Source organism: Anabrus simplex, chromosome 3, assembly GCF_040414725.1.
Source record: "Anabrus simplex isolate iqAnaSimp1 chromosome 3, ASM4041472v1, whole genome shotgun sequence".
In the NCBI taxonomy this organism is placed as follows: domain Eukaryota; kingdom Metazoa; phylum Arthropoda; class Insecta; order Orthoptera; family Tettigoniidae; genus Anabrus; species Anabrus simplex.
The window spans coordinates 16,481,912-16,500,219 of NC_090267.1; the positions used below are offsets into that span (position 1 = coordinate 16,481,912).

The 18,308-nt window shown below is 37.6% G+C and overlaps 1 protein-coding gene across 1 annotated transcript in view; it reads right to left on the reverse strand.

Annotated features, from left to right (window-relative positions):
• LOC136866618 (uncharacterized) overlaps positions 1 to 4,386 on the reverse strand; it is a 69,409-nt gene extending 65,023 nt beyond the window's left edge. Inside the window, exon 1 of the mRNA XM_067143736.2 lies at positions 4,191 to 4,386. Coding sequence (XP_066999837.1) covers positions 4,191 to 4,256 — 66 coding nt within the window. The 5' untranslated portion in view covers positions 4,257 to 4,386. The remainder of the gene's footprint in view (positions 1 to 4,190) is intronic.
• Positions 4,387 to 18,308: the final 13,922 nt, after the last annotated feature.

The following is an 18,308-nucleotide window of genomic DNA, read 5'->3' on the forward strand; positions in this document are numbered from 1 at the left end:
GGAAGGGATGTGGGAGGGGGAAGGATGAGTGGTAAGGTACAGAATGGACGTATTGAGGGAAGGGCAGATCTCAAGTTTATTAACAAACTGTTGAGTGGGACAAAAGTTTCCAGCAAAACATTCTTCTTCTCATTGATTTCAATAAAGTTGTGAGAGGGATTGTTGTATTGTTCAATATCAATATAAATATTCTCAAGTATTTTGAGTAAGGGACCTTTCTGTTCATAATGTAAAATCTTTAAATCCTGCTCAATAATTGTATATGATTTAGTTCTTTACAATATTTGCTCATGGCCGAGTAGCAGTTGTACCTCAAGGTGTTAGGATGTTCAGTGTATCATATATTGAAACTATGGCCTGTTTGTCCAACGTACATTAAAAAACATGACTGATACTTTAATTTGTATACGCCTGAGTTTGTAAATATGCTGTTATCATTAACGGTATGATAATTAAAAACTATTTTAACATTGGTGTGAATGGTCCTGAAAGCTACTTTCTTAACTTTTGCTTTTTAAAAATATTAGAAACTGGTAACATGTTAACATTATAAAAGGTAAATGTAGTAAACTTCTCTTTAGCGGAAGTTCTTTTTCCAAGGTGGTCTTAGGTTTACTCTTAAATTTATTAAGAATTTCGTTCACAAAGGCTTTATTCAAACCATTACCTTCAGCTATCATACATATGGTGTTGATGAAAAACATTCAATTGTACGTTATTCGACAAATATGAGGTATTGTGAGAAATAGTTTTTATCAGATTGTTCCACTTCTTATCGAGAGTACTTTTTTTTATCAGTAAAATCGTATTGGGGCTATTGGTGACATGAGCTTGATAAGAAATCCACTTGAGAGCACACAAAAATTTTGAAACTTTTAAATGAGTTTCTTAGAGTCTGTTGTTAAGAAGAGCTTTCTTTCTTTGAAAGAATTTTATTTCTTCAAACTCATACAACTAATGCAATTCACCAAACTTCTCTACACCTGAGGATGCATAGCAAGGCAGCATTTAATAACATGATTTTCAGAGCCCTTACTGGTCTCCTATCTTGTAATAATTTTAAAAAGGAAATAAACACCATTTACACAATAGCTGAAAGTAATGGTTTCTGTAAAGACTTCAGGAACAAAATTCTTAATAAATTTAAGAGCAAACCTAAGACAAACTTGGAAAAAAAAATTCCTCCTAACGATAAGTCTACTATATTTTCCTTTAACCCTTTGGATGCCGACCCATATTAGGTCATCATATGCATAGAATGCCAAGCATCTTTCAATGGATTTTGCTTCACTGTATAGAATATTTTATTTACGTCTCAGTTTAAAAGATATGGAGGTAAAATTTGGTATATGAGCTTGATATACTCCAAGGAATATAAACATGTGACTTGCATTTCAAAAAACAAAATTTCGTGGAATAATGTGCACAAAAATATTACATTTTTTAATTAAAAAAGAAAAAACAAAATTTGTAATTAATTAGCATATTTTACACTAAACCCAAAGTGACTAAGTGAAGATATTTAATCTTAACTCTTATCTGGGATCATATATACCAATTTATATTGTTAATGTAAGTCTACTTTCCAATTTATAAATGAATTTCTAAAACCATTGAACATGTGGAGAGAAAGACACCAACAGTGTAACCCGTCAACAATTGGATATTTTATGAATTTTGGGAGAGTAATAGTAATCATTTGGGAGAACTGTGTCTAGTAGCAGTATTTGTTACTACAGAACATTTCAGAAGATCAGAACAACATACAAAATCAACTAATAGTGTCAGGAATGAAAGTGTAAAGAACAGATTGAAATATTCTATGGGCGGAGAATCAGGTTGAGGTAGGCCTACGTGTTTATGCCCTGGGATTTGATAAAAATGGTGGGGATGGACAACATTACTTTCAGGGAATATGCATTCAGTCCAATAATCATCTAATTCACTGTCACCATCATTTTCATAGCACTGTCACTATAACATTTTGACATTGCTGGAAATATTTTAAGCCCATTAGCCCATGGCACGGCTCCATCATTCTCTGGTGTGCTATCTGAAGACCACAAAAACATAATAATCATCACTTTCGATAAAATTAGAGTTCCTTACATCTTCAAAGCAACCCAAAGTTCCTCAATTTCTTCTCCCGAATTAGGCCTAAGTAACGACATGCCTTGTTGTGATAAATGTACTATTTACAACTTTACTACAACTTAAATAAATTGCTAGGTAATTATAACTGCAGTAGAAATAATAATAAACTTAATATATTATGATAAATAACTCAAATGCGTCAATTAGAACGTAAAATTATTGAGAACAAGTCACAACAAGCTGACAAACAAACAAGGAGGCTGACATATTGGATCATAGACGTCAAGCGCTCACAGATCATACACTCACAATCGACGAGTAAACTAGCAAAAATAAAGCTATGTAAGTGCCACCTAATGACATAAGGAGGAACTACAAACATTCTACCTTCTTACTAGTTGATTTGTGGTGCAATCTAGTGCCTTACTACATGACTACACCACTTATAAGAGGGTGCCGATGGAATCGGCATCCTGACATTTTTCGTACAGAATGTAAATGCCGATGCATCCGCATCTTGGCACTGTAAGAGTTAATAATAAAAACTTGTACCCAATATTTAATATTTTTAAAAGGCACAAGTTCAAGGACAAATCACTCCATCGCTAAAATACATTTTAATTCCCTTACCATCAATGATAATAGCAAGTTTACAAAATCAAGCGTATAAAATTGAAGTGCCAGTATGTTTTTTTAATGTACTTAGGACAAACAGGCCATAGTTTCAATATATGACACACCGAACATCTTAACGCCCTGAAGTACAACCACTACTGAGCCATGAGTGAACATTGTAAAGAACTAAATCGTAAATATATAATAATTGACAAGAATTAGAAGATTTTACATTATGAACAGAAAGGTCCCTTACACAATATACTTGAGAATATTTATATTAACCAATACAACAATTCCTAAGACAACTTAAAAGAAATCAACGAGAAGAAGAATGTTTTGCTGGAAACTTTTGTCCATCTAATCTGTCAGCAGTTTCTTAATAAAAAATGAGTTTCACTGTGGACATTCCAGAACTAGACCTGCCCTTCTATAAATATCCCCCTTCCGTACCTTACCCCTCTTCTTTCCCCCTCCTGCTTCCCTTCCCAACCACATCAGCTCTGACCCCCTGCTAGCTACACACACGTCTAGTGTCAATAGGGACATGAGAACAACAAGTTCGTACCAGTTGAGACGACAGCCTAACAAGTACGTTTCATTGAGCCTGTAAACATTCCTTTACATGCGATATTTTTGGTTTTTTGTTTCGCCCGCTCATTCATTCTTTTTTTCCACTGCAGATGATGCGCACTCATTATACCCTTATTGACAGTCTCACTATGTCATGCAACACAGATTCTACTTTTAAAAAGGATTAGCAAGTTTTTGTTAACCAGAAGAATTTTTAGAAGGGAGGATTTTTCTAGCTCAATATTCACATCTGTTTTTAATATGTTAATCATAATCATTTTCTTTTAATTCTCACACATTTTTCATCAATTCTATTTGTTTATATATATATATGTAATATTTTACTGAAGATGGCATTTAAATAGGCTGAAACATGATTTGACATTAACCAATCTAATATGGATGGTTTCTGTATTGAAAAGGAAGGCAGTATAAGACTTATATATTTTTTTATTTTTATAAAGTAACATGCACACTAAACATGGATAATAGTGCAAGCTGACCAATCCCATATCTCACTTGCACATGCCTGATCTCCTGCAAGTGTTTGGACTACGTAGCCACTACTTTACTTACAGCCCTCAAATAAACTATGCAGGATGCCATCAACAGCAAAATGCTACAACATACAGGAACTGAACCAAACTACAGCCCAGATGTATTGCACAATGAAATCAATATAGAAATACATTTTAAAAGTTGGAGAGCTTGTTTCTAGTTATGTATATAACCTTATTCCAGATGAAATAGGGTGCAAATCATAGCTTTTAAGATGCCATGAATTACATACGCTGTATGTTCACGAACTAAATTTGTATATTATACAATTTCTTTTCCAATATTAGCACTTATTTTCTTTAATTACTGTTAATTGATATCGCTATACCCTAATCTGGAATGATACTTACGAATGATGCACTTGCAGTTTCTTCAAACAAGACTGGCTCCTCCTTGATCTCTACTTTCTGGTCCATTTCCAAAGCAACTAAAATACTTGCACAGGATGGAGAAGTAAATTACCTCTGCTGCCTTTCTACTGAAACATGAAACAGGAAATGTATAATACTGACGCAGTACCATAACAATATTATCACCATTGTTAGAGTCACGTTCATATGCTATAAACGCAGAAAGCAGGCCTGTAGCTTTCCAAGAAAGTGAATTTCTTTAGTACAGAAACACAACCACTAGTCTTGCATGAAATCCAACTCACATGGATGTGGCTCTAATTTTAAACATCCCACATAAAATGGCTGGGACTGAACAATGGGCAATGTGGTGAGAACGCATTGACAATATCACTACATTATCAATGGCCCCTAGAGGTCAGTAGACTGCACCGATACAGATCTCCATATCACTACATCCTGAGCTATCCACCAAGTTTGTAGACTGCTGTGATATAGATCTTCATCTCACTATATCCTGTGCTACCATGTAGAACTTTAGACTGCTTTGATACAGACTAGCTTATCACTATATCCAGTGCTACCCTCCAGGTCTGTAGACTGCTCTGATACAGATCTCAACATCAAATATCCTGAGGTAAACCCCTCATTTCTGCATAACTATAATAATAGGTGTATTTGTATTTGAGTTAAGCTCTGGTGTTCTACTATTATTAAAGCAAAACTGTACAAAAGTTGTTACCAGCTCCATGAGCTACTCAAGAACAGTGTCCAAACACAGTTGGCGAGTTGGATTACAAGGCGGCCCTTGCTGTGATTCATTATGACTCAAATGGTCAATTCAAGGAAAGTAGGTACGAGCTTCACATACTACTCATGCTACACAGTCCGTGTGTTTATTTCAATAGAATCAGTTGTCTGATGCCATCCTTTAGGGTTCCCATACTCAGCTGGTAAAAAGAAGTTACAAAGATAAAAAACAGAGACTCTATACCACACAAACAAAAGAACAGATTTACAGGACACATGATTACCATAACTTGTAATCCCATTGGTAGATAACACACAGGTGTACCATTTAGTGGAAGATAATATTATGCAACAACAGTTGGAGAATGGGTGTTGTTGAACAAGTGGTTGTGGAGGCGGTCTTCACAGAGATCTCTTTCGTAAAAGAATGCATGGACCTCATCTATATTTATATGTAATGGGAATTGTGCGTAAATATAGGAGAAAAGTTGTCTATCCAGCAAGTACAGAAATTAAATAAAGAATATGCAAGAGGTTGGAGCAACTGTCAGAAATGAAGAGTGGGGATCCCACGTATCGACATTATAAGCACCAGACAAAGCGCACAAGAACAGACATGTGGCACTGAATCAGTTTGAGGTGCACTTTAATAAGTACAACATGATTTTCTAGGAGGAAAACTCATTTACTGATAACACGTGCTTTATTAACATTTATGAGTAATTTGAAAAGCAGTGTGGTTCTGAAATAAAAACACAGCCCTTCATCACGATCCATCTCTATCCCTTGTGCTGCAATCAATTACGAAGGCTAAATGTTATGACTTATAATTACTAGCTACATTATGTACTTACTGTCAGTGGCATACCGACACTGTGGTAGTGAGTGAGTCTGGTTCAGGTACTATTCATTTACTGAGCAAGGGGGGAAAATACTTCCCCTTGCAATGGCATAATGGATATATGTATCTCACAACAATAAAAATGGACAGTTTACACAAATCCTACCAATATAATCATATGAATGAACGCCTTAAAAAAAAACCTTTAAACACAATTAATAAGTGTTACATAGCCACAAGATCGTAATATCCAATACATCTGAAATAGACTTTCTGCTTATTAGGTTGTGTCGAGCAAGTACAACCTCAGACGATTTCGACATGAAGAAAAAACTGGCTTTCAGGCAGCCTAAATGGTGTTAAATTAAATTTCCTACACATTCTAGCCGAAATGGTTTGGCGGGTTAGAGGTTGTGTTTGCAGTGAAAAATTACAGAAGCTATAATTCCGTATGACGCGAACCTTACAGAAATAACAGATTTAGCAGAATACGACTGTAAGAACTACAGCGGCAAGTCCCATCAACAAAATGTATAACCGTATTTAGATAGCAAACCTGCCACTTGAAAACCGAAATACAGATAGGTCCAGGGAGTAAAGAAACAGGGAGATGCCTTGGGGCTCTGAGAGTGAAGCCAAGACCGACTACAATAAATCAGAGTGTAGTACCGAAACCCAAATGGTGGACGTCGTGGGCGCAACAGGTTCCGTCTGATTAAGGTTAGGTATCATGTAATAACTTCATTTCAACGATAAACCACCGCATATCCATAATAATAATAATAATGAAATGAAATGTCGTATGGCTTTTAGTGCCGGGATATTCCAGGACGGGTTCGGCTCGCCAGCAGCAGGTCTTTCTATTTGACTCCTGTAGGCGACCTGCGCGTCGTGATGAGGATGAAATGATGATGAAGACAACACATACACCCAGCCCCCGTGCCATTGGAATTAACCAAAGAAGGTTAAAATCCCCGACCCGGCCGGGAATGGAACCCGGGACCCTCTGAACCGAAGGCCAGTACGCTGACCGTTCAGTCAACGAGTCGGACATAATAATAATAATAATAATAATAATAATAATAATAATAATAATAATAATAATTGTACCGGGAGGTACACCCCAACACCGCGCATTTTAACCTTGCGCCCAAATAAGAAACTCTTCTACAGGAGAAACCGTGAACTTGAAACTAGACCAACTTAAACCTTTACTCAGAAGATGTCACTACAGTAATTTGGCGTAATTTTGTTATTGTGAAGTTTCCAGTACTGTGTGAATTTCTACTTGTTTTGTTAGCCCTTCATCAAGAAGTTTGGACTTTCTTCAACAGATGTCACTGCTAAAAAACTATGATCATGCATCCTGGTGCGATGTGAAAGAACTTTTTGAAGAAGTTTTGTATTCATAAGTTTTTTACTAATTGATGTTCATTTATTTTTGGGTTTGCAATATTTATCTTTTCTTTCCGCCAGTTTTGAATCCAGCCAATCCCTAATTTTTGTAACTAATTTCCAACCAATCCCGTATTTCTTCTTCGACTTTGAGTGTAACTTTTGAATTGACCCATAAAATTGAGAGGGTGGGGCTGGTTTATTCGTGAAAGGTCTCGAACTTCCCCCGAGGGTTTATCAACTGCGGATTTTCACGTCTCTTGGGCAACTGATCGTCATCTAACTGAGTGTGTGTGTCAAGCTGAAGGCGGGAGACGCCTCTTTCATCAGGCAGCAGTAAACTGACAAGGTATGGCCACCTACCATCTTTATTTCCTGCTAGCTCTGCAGTTTAACCCGAGGGAAAGGTTCGAAACTTGAACTATGTAACAAACTTCTCTGAAAAGTAGATCTCCTATCGGCTCGTGTAAAATTTCATAAATCTTTAACTGTAAATCGGGGATAGAGAGTGATGTACCCTCTCGAGCTCCCCTTCATATTGGTTTGAGGTGACTACGTTCTGTAACTGGTTTTCTTCCTTTCGGTAATGTCTTAATCTATTCTTATACGAGTCACCTCAGTAGTTTGGGAATAGCCCCTGTGTCATCGGCCTAGTGCCCTTTAGGTTTTAAGTGTTCATACCTAGGAGTGCAAGTACACGCCTCCATTCAATTTGTGTTTCGGGCCATTTACTTAACCTGTTCTGTTCCATGAAGGCCCAGTAGGTTGGGTATTAAATACCCCTGTATAATCCAGAAATTAAAAGTTGATATTGCCTTGAATAGGCTTGGAAAACTGAGAGCGCGTCAGCTCTTTTCAAGTGTTGTAAAAGTGCCTCTGGGAGGCTTGATATTATAAGTTGGGAGCAAGTGCTCCACGTATTGAGGCATTTCTGCCCTTGAGTAAATTGGTACTCTTTTGTAAATTTGAGCTAGGAACTCAAGAATTATAAAGCGAGGGGCTTGAAGCCCAGGACTTGTGGAATTCACTGTATTGTATTTTCCTTGACTTGTTCCAAATTTGCTAACTGTAACTGTTATTTGTTGATTTTTTTAAAATTCTAAAAAAATATAACCTTTGTTAAAGTTTTAAATTAACTTTGATATTGTAGTTAGATCTATTCACCCCGGCACCTTCTTTCACCTCTGCTGGTCTACGGGTAACCCCGTAACAATAATAATAATAATAATAATAATAATAATAATAATAATAATAATAATAATAATAATAATAATAATAATAATAATAATCATAATAATAATAATAATAATAATAATAATAATAATAATGTTTCTTTACATCCCACTAACTATTGTTCACGTTTCCGTAGATGCCAGAATTTTCTCCCGCAGGAGTTCTTTTACATGCGTATAACTACCGATACGAGGTTGACGTATTTGAACATCTTCATTTCAAGATTAATGTTAAAACGTACTTACTTAGAAGAAAATAATTGAAATGAAATGAAATGGCGTATGGCTTTTAGTGCCGGGATATCCCAGGACGGGTTCGGCTCGCCAGCTGCAGGTCTTTCTATTTGACCCCGTAGGCGACCTGCGCGTCGTGATGAGGATGAAATGATGATGAAGACAACACATACACCCAGCCCCCGTGCCATTGGAATAAACCAATTAAGGTTAAAATTCCCGACCCGGCCGGGAATCGATCCCGGGACCCTCTGAACCGAAGGCCAGTACAGACAATGTACCATTCAAAGAAGCAGCCAAAAAAGTGCAGCCTACTGAATTTAACCCTGTTGTACATTCACAACAATTTCGCCCATTATCTCGGGAGATGACGCCCCAAATACGAGAGAATCCTAGAAAACGGAAATTCACTCAAGTCATCATGCAGGCACCGAGGCCTGCGCCCTCTCCGGGGTACGACAGGGAAGGATTTTATAATTTGATCAGGACACTGCCTAGTACTGGAATGAGCTCCCAATGCCCACCGAATCCATCCCCTATTCCCATTCCACCGCCAGTGTCTACAGTGGACGCTGGTACAATGTCTAGTGCTGCCCCAATGGCACCACCGATTACTGCTTTTCAACGCCAACGAGACCAGTTTCAAAGTGGCATCCACCAAACCATCACACACCTCACTCAATGATTGGGTGGCAACCTATCGTTAACCCGTCAGAGGTCGCTATATGAGCAAAATGCTCATGGCCGTAGAAAATCATCTGCTCTTTTAAACAGCGTGTACTTTCGAGCTTGAGCCCTGGTGTACCTTCGCACTGCGTTTTTGAGAGAAGGGCAGATGCATTGAAACGCACATCTGTGACCTTGAGAAGGGACAGGGAGGGTGGAATTATCAGCGACCGTCAACGGTGAGCATTTTGCTTCACGCGCGACCAGTCACGTTTACGCTAATTTCTGTTTGTGTAACAGTTTCGCTATTGTTGTACGTTATTTCATAGTTGAAACAGTTCCTTGCAATTTATTGTATTCATTAGTGCGTGACAATGGCTTTTAGCTTGGTTTGATGGAATTCCTAGTGATCAACTCGAGGGCGAAAACAGTGAAAGTGAACACAGTGAATATACTACGGATACTGAGCAGTCCGGGCCAGAGGAACATGCTGATGGTGCCGTACCTGGCGAAAAATCTATAGCTGGTGAACAACATATGTTGGATGTAAATCGGTATTTCATGTGTAGTGGTATTGGTTATGTAGTATGGGTTGTGAAAGATCAGGCGACAAAGTGGGGCAGACATCCACCAAGAAGTAATCCAGGCTCACGTACTTGTGCTGAAAATATAGTGACTTATCCTCCTTGTGCAAAGGGCATTGCGAAAGACGCACACACTATTTTAGAAAGTTGGGAATTGTTTCTTCCAGATAGAGTTACAACCATTTTAGATTTATTACTATTTGTGATTTTTAGTGTTCTTTATAACCATTTGATATTTATTCTCATGTTAATTTAATGTGTTGATACATTTACGCTTAGATACGGTTGGTACTTATTATATAAGCACGTCATATCGTACCGTGAGCATTTTGCTCAACGGGCGACCACTCGCGTTACTTTCATCCTAGCGACTACTGGCGGGTTAAATCACGCTATTTATCAGTTAAGAGACCGAGTTCATAATAACCTGCAGTTCTATAATAAAAATAACCCAATGGAATCCTAGGAGTATTGTGAACAAAAGGCATGAACTACACACACTTATTAGTGAAATGGCACCACGTTTTATTGCCTTACAAGAAAGCTGGTTCGAACCTTCTCAATGCATCTCTTATCCCGATTACAATGTCGTACGTAATGATGTGCCAGGATATGGGGGAGTCGCTCTTTTGGTGCACTATTCATTAACTTATAGACCTTTGTTGACCCTTCATTCAATACTCCATATATATATATATGCCATAGGCATTTACTATGAACACATTTTATTTGTGAATATTTATTGTCCTCCCGATGTGTCTATTACAGAAAGACAATGGGATCAATTTTTCCAACAATTTGACAGAGAACAATATATTTTTCTTCTCGGAGATTATAATTTGCACCATACATTGTGGGGCAGGAGTTCTGATACACTTAAAGGTACTTGTCTTCTGAATGCTGCCAATACGCATGCCCTCTCCATCTTGAATGATGGACCTCCCACTCGTCTTACTGCGCCCAATGCCGCACCCAGTGCAGGTGATCTTACACTGTACACGCATTCCAGTGATCATTTTCCAATTGTAATCTCATACGGTGTATCGCAAACAACTCACACCTGAAAATTATTTTCGACTTAAACGTCATATAGCGTATACCCGAATAATTTTTCATAAAAAAAGTCACTTGGCCTGGAAAGATTTAATCTCTACAGTAAATCAACAAGTTTCTTCCGCACAAATGTGGAATGCTATACGGGCATTAACACGAGTTATACAACATATACCTCCGATGACAATCCCTCGGCAAGTATTATCTGACTTTCTTGCGCAAGAAACTCCGGACTATGTAGCATCTAATTACGTACCTTCACAAGATGCCCTCGATACACGCTATTCTGTTTTATTACAGTCATGTGATTATCAGGAATTGGAGGCGGTCCTTAATTCTTGTACTAATTCATACACGGGCCCTGATAATGTCACATACCAGATGATTAAGCTCTTACCTCATCGAGCAAAGAAAGTATTACCTAATAGACAACTACAACGATATTTTCCGATCCTTCATAACGCCTCCCAACTAGAATGAATTTTTCCTGGTACAAATTCTTAAAAATTGACAACTACCTTCTGACCCGAACAATTACCGAGGCATTGTGTTAGGATCTTGCTTCCGAAAAAACCTTTTTTTTTTATTTTACTTCAGCACCTTACATTGGTATTGGAGTATTAACCCCTTACACCTCAATACCAATATGGTTTCTTCAAGGGACGAAGCTCACACAATGCCTTCAACACTTGTGTCATTGATTTGTTACCAGCTCGATATAGGAAACAAAGCACAATTGCTATCTTTCTCAACATTAAACGAGCCTATGACTCTGTCCCTCTCAACATTCTATGGAATAAGCTTGTATCTCTCGAAATTCCTGCGGGGTTTATTATCATCCTACGGCAATTGCTTACGTATCGAACACTGTTTGTCAAAACGTCACAACATAGAACATCTCCCCGACAGGCGAGTCTTGGGCTCCTTCAGGGGGATATCCTAAGTGGTAATTTTTTAGCCCTATACATGAGTGATTTTGAAATGGTTATTTTAGGTTCCGCACGTCTAAAGGCGTACGCCGATAATTTTCTGATTTATTATTCACATGATAATTTACAAGATTGTAGACAGCATATAATATCCACTTTACGAGAGGCAATTACGTGGCTGGATGCTCATGGTCTTCATCTTTCCATTTCTAAACATCGTGCGCTGACTTTTACACAACACCGCTCATACGATCGCTCTCCGATTTCCTTTGATGAATATGAAATTTCCATTGATAATCAATATAAATACTTGGGTTTAATATTAGACAATAAACTCACACGGCGGAAGCATTTTCACTATTTTCGCACGAAAAGTAATACTTACATCCAAATACTTAAATCTGTTACTCGTAGACACTGGCGAGCCGAACTGTGCGTTGCTATATCTTTGTATAAATTCACTATACGAGCGAACTTAGACTATGGTTCACATATCTATGATATGGCATCGAGTACTAACCTGACGCAACTTAATACGTGTCAACATAAAGCTTTACGTATATGGGCCCCTAAGACTACACCCACAAAAACAGTTCTTGTGGAATCTGGAGAACCTCCCTTGCATATTCGCCGACTAATGCTTGCCACGCAATATTTGCTTAAAAATTTGCCCTCTCCTCTCTGAATACTTTCCAATCCAGCGTCAAAAATTCCGGCGAATGCCTGCATTATATTACGCTTACGATACACTGAAGTCGTACAGAGATTCTTTATTGCAAAGCGTATCATTAATTCGCTACACCTTTTCGTATCCTGTAATTTTTACAAGCACCATATGATAATTCCACATATCAGCAGCTACTCTGAGGCAATAAGCGCTCAAGGACACACTCAACTGTCAGTAAAAGGGCTGAGACTTTCTTGTCCTACTAATAACATCGATATATATACTGATGGTGCTAAAATTCCACTGGAGTCGGAGCAGCATATTTTATACCAGCCATAAATATCACGGAGCAATTTGGATTACCCTCTGATTGCTTAATATTTACTGCGGAACTAGTTGCTATCCAACAAGCACTTGTTTATTCAACAACATAACTACACACGAGTTACTATATATACGGATGCTCTGAGTGTTTCTCAATCCTTGGCCTCATATTCTCTATCAGCTAATTGGTATGTATATAATGTAAAAAATCTCATTTATATCATGGACAAATCTGGAATTCACTTAACATTAGTATGGCTGCCTGGACATATAGGGATTCCGGGTAATGAAAAAGCCAAATTTTTCGCAAAGCAAGTTTCTCGACTCTCTGTTCCTCTTTCTAATAGTGTAGTTCCTCCACCGGATTATATTTTCAGAATTAAAGATATTGCTCGTAATGAGTGGCAGGTGGATTGGTAACATACTACCCAAGTCAAAGGTAACTATTATTATCAATTACAACCTGACATTCCAATGAAACCATGGTATATGAGAGGGACATATTCCCGAAGGCATATCACAAATATTATTCGGTTAAGGTTTAATCATGCTCTTACGCCCCAATACAAATTTCGTTTTCATTTGACTCAGACACCCAACTGTACGTGTGGTACTCGTAATGGAGATACGATTCACCTACTGTTCCAGTGTCCCTTAACTGTGCTTCCTCAGTGATTGACTCGGAACAGAGTCCTTCTGTGATTTTCCGTCGAGGATGAATTCGACAGTAGGGGTGGTGGAACTAATCGTCCACCTAATCTTCTTATAAAACGCACAGTGGTAGATACCCATCCTAATCTCAATCCCCCTGACTTACCTCCTACTAATACTTTAGGTAGTACTAATAAATCTACCGATATGGAATTGGAGAATAATCCTCCTGAAGTACAACAGGAAACATATTTACGTTCCCACTTTGGTCCTTATTTAGTACTTGTAGAATCCACAGCAAATGAAAATGTTGCCGGTATACATCCCATGACATTAGGAAAGCATTTTTATGATACTAAAATTCCAGGTATTCAAAGGATTGTTAGAAAAGGACGAAATAGAGTCTAGGTTGTTTTTCAACATGCTCAACAGGCAAATGATTTCCTAAACCACCCCATATTATGTGATAAGCACCTTAAAGCCAATATTCCTTCTTCGAATGTTTTAACGGTCGATCTGGTAAAAGGAGTTGATAAAACCTTGACGATACAAGAAATCCACGAACACATGCAGTCGATTTTTCCAGTCAAAAGTGTACAAAGACTAAATCGGAGAGTTGTAACGGAAAATGGCATTGAATACCTACCGACAGGTTCCGTAAAGGTCACACTCCTTGCACTAACATCTTTGTAGTGAACGTTCCTCAAAGGCATGATTTGATTAGAGACTCATGTGTGAACATTGAAATGGACTAAGTTAATACAGATATGGTTAAAATTTGTAAACATTTTCGTCATACACAGGTAATTGATAGCAGCAGTTTCGAGAGACACTGTTACACAAAGCATGGCCTTCATCTAAACAATTCAGGTAAACGAAAAATAGCAAATATTGTTCTAGATTTTATTAATCTTAAGATATGTACTGTAAAAAAGGCAACTCCCTTGAGTTATAATACTGACCAGGAAAACTAGTAGAAAGAGCCACCTGTACTTCAAGCTGGCTCAGTCAACTAGAAAATGAAACTCAGGAAAGTAAGGAATTTCAAGTTACCCAATTGCAACAGTCAAGTTTTAGGGAGGAAGGTGGTCTGAGATTGCTTTTTGTAAACTGTCAGAGTGTAGTAAATAAAGAATTAAAATCCAGTACATTGATGAAATCTTATGAGACTGATGTGGTGATAGGAGTGGAATCATGGTTGAGAGAAGGGGTGGGTAATAGAGCAGTATTTCCAGAAGGGTATACAGTCTATCATAGAGACCGAGGAGACAAAATGGGAGGGGGGTGTTTATTCTGGTGAAGGAAACTTATTGTTCACATAAATGGCTTACCGATGAGAGGATGAAATATTAGGGATAAAATTAGTTTGTGATAATATGAAGGAGGTGGGAATTATAGGACCATATAGGCCTGGAAGAGAGAAAAGAGACATGGAAATATTTGAGAAAATAATAAATTATACTCATAAAAACAATAATAATGGTATGGTAATAATTGGGGGATATCTAAACTTGCCTGAAGTTGAATGGAATGGAGCTGCAAGTGAAGCCCATGAACAGAAACTGGCAAATAAGTTAATTTGGGAGGGGAGATATACACAAGTAGTACAAGAACTGAATTGTCTCAGTAACTTTCTGGATGTATTCTTGGTTAAACCATGGGAAACTGTTGATAAAACTGAGGTAATTGAAGGAATAGGTGACCATAATGCTGTAATAATGGATGTAGGACTGGTACCAAAAAGGCTTAATAAGAGGGTCACACAAGACAAGAAAATGTACAGAAAAACTTAAGTTGATGAATTTGGGACTTACCTGAAATCACAATTCAGTTGTTGGATAAGTGAAGGGAGTAATGAGGATACACTTTGGGCTGAATTTAAAGGAATCATTTGGGAAGGAGTGAAGAGATTTGTACCTGTTAAGAAGGGTAAAATGACCTCAGACCCTGTTTATTATACAAGGGATATAATTTTTTTTAAAAAATGTAGAATAATAATAAGGAAAATCAAAGAGGGTAGGGAGAGTAGAGTAAGTAGAAAACAGCTAATGAGGGAACTGAATAGAGCGAAAAAGGAAGCAAAAGAGAATTATCTGAATGGCATACTTCAAGAGGGTAATGACCACAAAGGGAAATGGAAAAAGCTGTATTCATATATCAGGAATAAAAAAGGAAAAGGAATCCAAATTCCTACAATGGTGGGAGAAGGGGGTGAACACTATTTACCAGATACAAAGATAGCAAACCTATTTAGTAGGGAATTCAGCGATTCAGTAGAAGATTGTCAGGAGTACGAAACTGAAACAGAAGATGGAGAGGGAGATACACATAGGGAAACAAGAAGCTTCTCATTCACAAATGAAGATATTTTGAGAGAAATCCAGCTGCTTAAGCAGGGAAAAGCAGCAGGAAGTAATCAAATTACTGGGGAGGTATTAAAGACAATGAGGTAATACATAGTGCCTTATTTAAAATTTCTCTGTATGACATGAATAATAGTGTAATACCAAAGGAATGGAAGAAATCTATAATCATACCAATTTATAAAAGAAAGGGTGATAAAAGGAAACCAGAGAACTTCCGACCAATCAGCCTGACCAGTATAGTTTGTAAAGTACTGGAGTGTTTAATATCAAAGTTCATCAGAGGGATATGTGATGATAAAAACTGGTTGATGGGGAGCCAGTATGGATTTAGAAAGAAATTTTCTTGTGAGGCACAACTGGTGGGATTTCAGCAGGACATATCAGATCAGTTGGATTCAGGAGGCCAGTTAGATTGCATAGCCTTTGATAGAGTGGAACATGGAATATTATTAAAGAAATTGGAGGGAATAGGATTGGTTGTAAGAGTTACACGTTGGATGAAAACATTTCTAAATTCAAGGGTTCAGAAAGTCAAAGTAGGAAATAATGTATTGCAGGAAGAGAAACTTTGGAAGGGAATTGCACAGGATAGTACAATCGGTCTGTTACTTCTCTTAATATATGCAAATGATTTAGGGAATAATATAACATCTATATATATAAAATAAGAGTTTTGTCTGTACATTGCTCAGAATTTGAAAATAATGGTATTTCTGTATCGGTTATGTCCATAGTAACAAGAAAATACACTTTTTACTTTTCCGTAATTTCTGTCTGTCTGTCTGTATGTCTGTATGTATGTATGTAAGTACACGCATCACGATAAAACTGTTGAAGAGAATTTAATGAAAATCGGTATGTGAAGTCGGGGAATGAGCCTCTACAATCTAGGCTATAAACCATTTTACTCACGCTGAGTGAAATGGTAGTTTAGGGGAATGTCTTAAATTGAATTCTCAACTATTTATGTTATTAGTAGTCTAATGAAAATCGGTATGTGAAGTCGGGGGATGAGCCGCTACAATCTAGGCTATAAATCATTTTACTCACGCAGAGTGAAATGGTAGTTTAGGGGAAGGAATAAAATTGAATTCTCAACTATTTATGTTATTAGTGGTCGTATTTTTAAGAAAATGGGTATGCAAAGTTGGGGAATAAATTGCTACAACCTAGGCTGTCAATAATTGTATTCACTCTGAGAAAAATGGTAGTTTAGGGGAAGGCCTAAAATTTAATTCTCAAATATTGTTGTTATTAGTAGTCCTATCTTCATGAAAATCGGTATGCAAAGTCAGGAAATAAGTCGCTATAGTCTAGGCTGTAAATTATTTTATTCACGCTGAGTGAAATGGTAGTTTAGGGGAAGGCCTAAAATGTAATTCTCAAATATTTCTTATTAGAAGTGTAGTCGATGAATGCTAGATAACTAAGGTTATATAGTATTAAATTTCCTATTATTCATGTCTTATACATTGTTACCGTACTGGCTATGATCACCAAGATATTCATGAATTTGAATTTTTGTTACCAAGTCCATCAGCGCCGAGTAACGAGAAAATGGGTAAACAGTATTTAATGAAAATCGGTATGTAAAGTCAGAAAATAAGAAACTGCAGTTTACGGTATAAAATATTTTACAAATCACAGAGTCGAAAGAAAACTAAATGTGTAGGCCTACAATATAGAAAGCTCATAACACTGATCAACAATAACATTACATTGACCATTGTTTGTCGTGATGTGCTTTGTGTCTTCTGTTGCCCCTCATTTCTGGTAGATAGGATTACTGCTGCGTACAGAGTATTTTTTATTTGATTTCCGTCGCACCGACATAGATAGGTTTTATTGCGACGATGGATAGGAAAGGGCTAGGAGTGACTTAGGCCTTAATTAAGGTACAGGCCCAACATTTGACTGGTGTGAAAGTGGGAAACCACGGAATACCATCTTCAGCGCTGCCGACAATGGGGTTCGAATCCACTATCTCTCGGATGCAAGCTCACAGCTGCGCACCGCTAACCACACGGTCAACTCGCCCAGTCGGACAGAGTATAACAGCCTGCCTGAATATTGATGGGAAGTAGATGGTGAGTTAGATAACTTTCTTCTTTAGCATGCCACTCCCCTGGTTTATAAATTTTCTGATACTACTGGTACGTAACACACTGGATCATCATAGCATTCTGGCTATTCAATCCCTACTCTGATGTACTGATTGGAATGAACAGTGTGCATATTTAGCGGTATAATGACACATGAGTATTCATGGCAATCTGCGGCCTGGTCATCCCAGCTCTGGAACTTTGGACTATTAGATTGGCACCGCAATCTAACCGCAGCACTGTTCGTTAAAAGTGATAAAACGTGCGGCTTTCCATTTGATCGAGTATTTTATATGATAGCATTGCTTTTAATCGCTACACTCA